At 43.3% G+C, this 2,500-nt stretch overlaps 1 protein-coding gene across 1 annotated transcript in view; it reads left to right on the top strand.

The window, feature by feature from the left end:
* The first annotated feature begins 468 nt into the window (after positions 1-468).
* Positions 469-2,500, top strand: part of LOC147469716 (uncharacterized) — a 2,475-nt gene continuing 443 nt past the window's right edge. The window contains exons 1-4 of the mRNA XM_086547818.1: positions 469-529; positions 783-1,493; positions 1,659-1,890; positions 2,008-2,490. Coding sequence (XP_086403944.1) covers positions 484-529; positions 783-1,493; positions 1,659-1,890; positions 2,008-2,490 — 1,472 coding nt within the window. The 5' untranslated portion in view covers positions 469-483. The remainder of the gene's footprint in view (positions 530-782; positions 1,494-1,658; positions 1,891-2,007; positions 2,491-2,500) is intronic.

Here is a 2,500-nt window from a genome sequence, read left to right as displayed (position 1 = left end):
TCTATATATATATATTTATATATATATACATATATATAATATCATATATATATATATATATATATATATATATAATATATATATATATATATACGCAATACACACATAGAGGGGCTTGCTTACACACACAACACACACCTCCACAGACAACACAACACACACCACACACACAACCCACACACACACACCTCTTATATAACACACACACACACACATAATATAAATAAATATATATATATTTATATATATATATATTATATATATATATATATAAAAATATATATATATTATATTCATGTATATGCAAATATATAAATGAATATATATTGTATATATGCATATAAATGTATACATACATGCATGTATATATGTATATATATATATATATATATATATATATATATATATATATATATATATTCATTTTTTCGCATTTTTCTTTTTTCTTTTTACGTTTTTTTTAGGCTTTGGGTGTTTTGCCGGATGATGGGCGCTTTGTCTTTTGCAGCGTTGGCGAGAGCGTCAACAGGTAAGAGAAACACGCGCACAAACAAGCATTTTTGTTATAACGTTTATTTCTGGATATCAATATTAACGTGAGTAGCATTATTGTCTTTTATTATCCTGTTTATAAGAAACATTGCCCCTATTAGCTTTCTTATTTTTTATGTTTATTCCGTTTCATCATATTTACTATTATTCTATTTACTATTAACATCATTACTACAGCCTTTATTCCACTATCACTGCTTGTCAGTACTGACCTAAGATCTACTTTACAGACCTAAATATTGGTGGCCCCTTCACGATGTCCGTTAAGACTGAAGGACAGATAAAAGCCTTCATGATATCCATCGGGAATTCCCAGGATGCCATACATGGCGAGATCGGACTCTCTAAGTTTGTCTCAGAGGACGAACTGATTCCGGATTCCAGGAGCCATCGGGAGAGCACACACCGATCGGCATCGCCTGTGGGCGCGACTCCGAGCAGTACGGCAGCGCCAGACGGTGACTCGAGTAAGTTCCAGAGCAGCTTTTCGGAACCACATAACGCTTCGCAGATATCATCAGTGGAGAATGCAAAGACTGCAACTGGTCTTCTGCAAAGTGTATCGAATGCTACTTCCGAAAAAAGACTGGGTGATTTCCTGCGAGGGGTATCCCATGGCAACGGGGTGCCGGGTAGTAGTGCCTCGCAAGAGCCAGCTCACAAGGGTTTGCAGGGACACTCGGTCGACGATTCCCAGACACGATTGCATGGGCTTTCAGACATGGCAGCGCACAGTGCCTTGCAACTGAGGCCATACAGGACTTTACAGGCGACTGCCAGTAGCGTTTCCCAGGAGAGTTCACAGAACGACACCGAGGAAGCATCGGAGGAGCACCCGCAGTCATGGTCGCACTTCGTCTCGCGAGAGCCGCTGAAGGCAGAAGGCACCTTGCATGTGGGAGTGCAGATAACTCCATATAATGTAACAGAAGGGACATTGGGTGCATCCCATGTGGCAGGAGAGGATCCGCCACAAGTGGCATTGAAGGATCCGCCACAAGTGGCATTGAAGGATTCGCCACAAGTGGCGTTAAAGGATCCGCCACAAGTGGCTTTAGATGATTCGTCTCAAGTGGCTTCAGAAGATTCCTTCCAAGTGACATTAGATGATGCTTCAGATTTTGCATCAGGGATTTCACAAGTTGCGTTAAATGGTACTTCAGACGCTGAATTAGGCGTTTCGCAGGAAGACGCTGATGGCATCTTCCAAGTGGCTGAAGGCAATATTTCCCAGGACACGCGAGGCAACTTCTCTCAGGTTACAGCGGACGGGGAATTAGAAATGACCCCTGAAAGCATCTACCCCATAGCATCGTATTTCCCTATGATAGAGCCAAAGTGAGTTTCGAGATTAATATTGATTATAGATGATTTATATATCATCCATTGTTAACAATCGCATGTACATATTCTGTAGATATCTGCAGGATTGCTATAAATACTATGCTGTTACAGGAATTGCCTAGAGGCATTAGCTGTGGGCTACAACATGAGCGGCGTGTACACCATCCGCCCCTACGACTGCTGCCCCGAGCGCCGAGTGACGGTCTTCTGTGACATGGCCACTGAGGGTGGAGGCTGGACCGTCATTCAGCGTCGAGACAAGTACCAGACGCAGGAAAGCTTTCACCGGACCTGGGAGGAATACGTCAACGGCTTCGGGGACCTGACCGAGGAGTTCTGGCTTGGCCTCGAGCACATCCATGCTCTGAGCAACCAGTCTGTGTACGAGGCGCGCTTCGACCTCGGCGATTTTGAGGAGAACTCGCGCTTTGCCAAGTATGACATGTTCAGTGTCAGTGATGCCAAGCACTCCTACCAGCTAGATCTTGGGATCTACTCGGGTAACGCAGAGGACTCCATGGCTTACCATCGCGGAAAGAAATTTACCACCAAGGACAAAGACAATGACGAAACCATCGGAAACTGTGCCGTCATGTAAGTGCAC

This window comes from Penaeus japonicus, unplaced genomic scaffold (assembly GCF_977035675.1).
Source record: "Penaeus japonicus unplaced genomic scaffold, GWHDUDI00000001_assembly GWHDUDI00000020, whole genome shotgun sequence".
Classification (NCBI taxonomy): domain Eukaryota; kingdom Metazoa; phylum Arthropoda; class Malacostraca; order Decapoda; family Penaeidae; genus Penaeus; species Penaeus japonicus.
The sequence above is the reverse complement of the archived record's forward strand: the minus strand, read 5'-3'. Positions and strand labels throughout refer to the sequence as shown.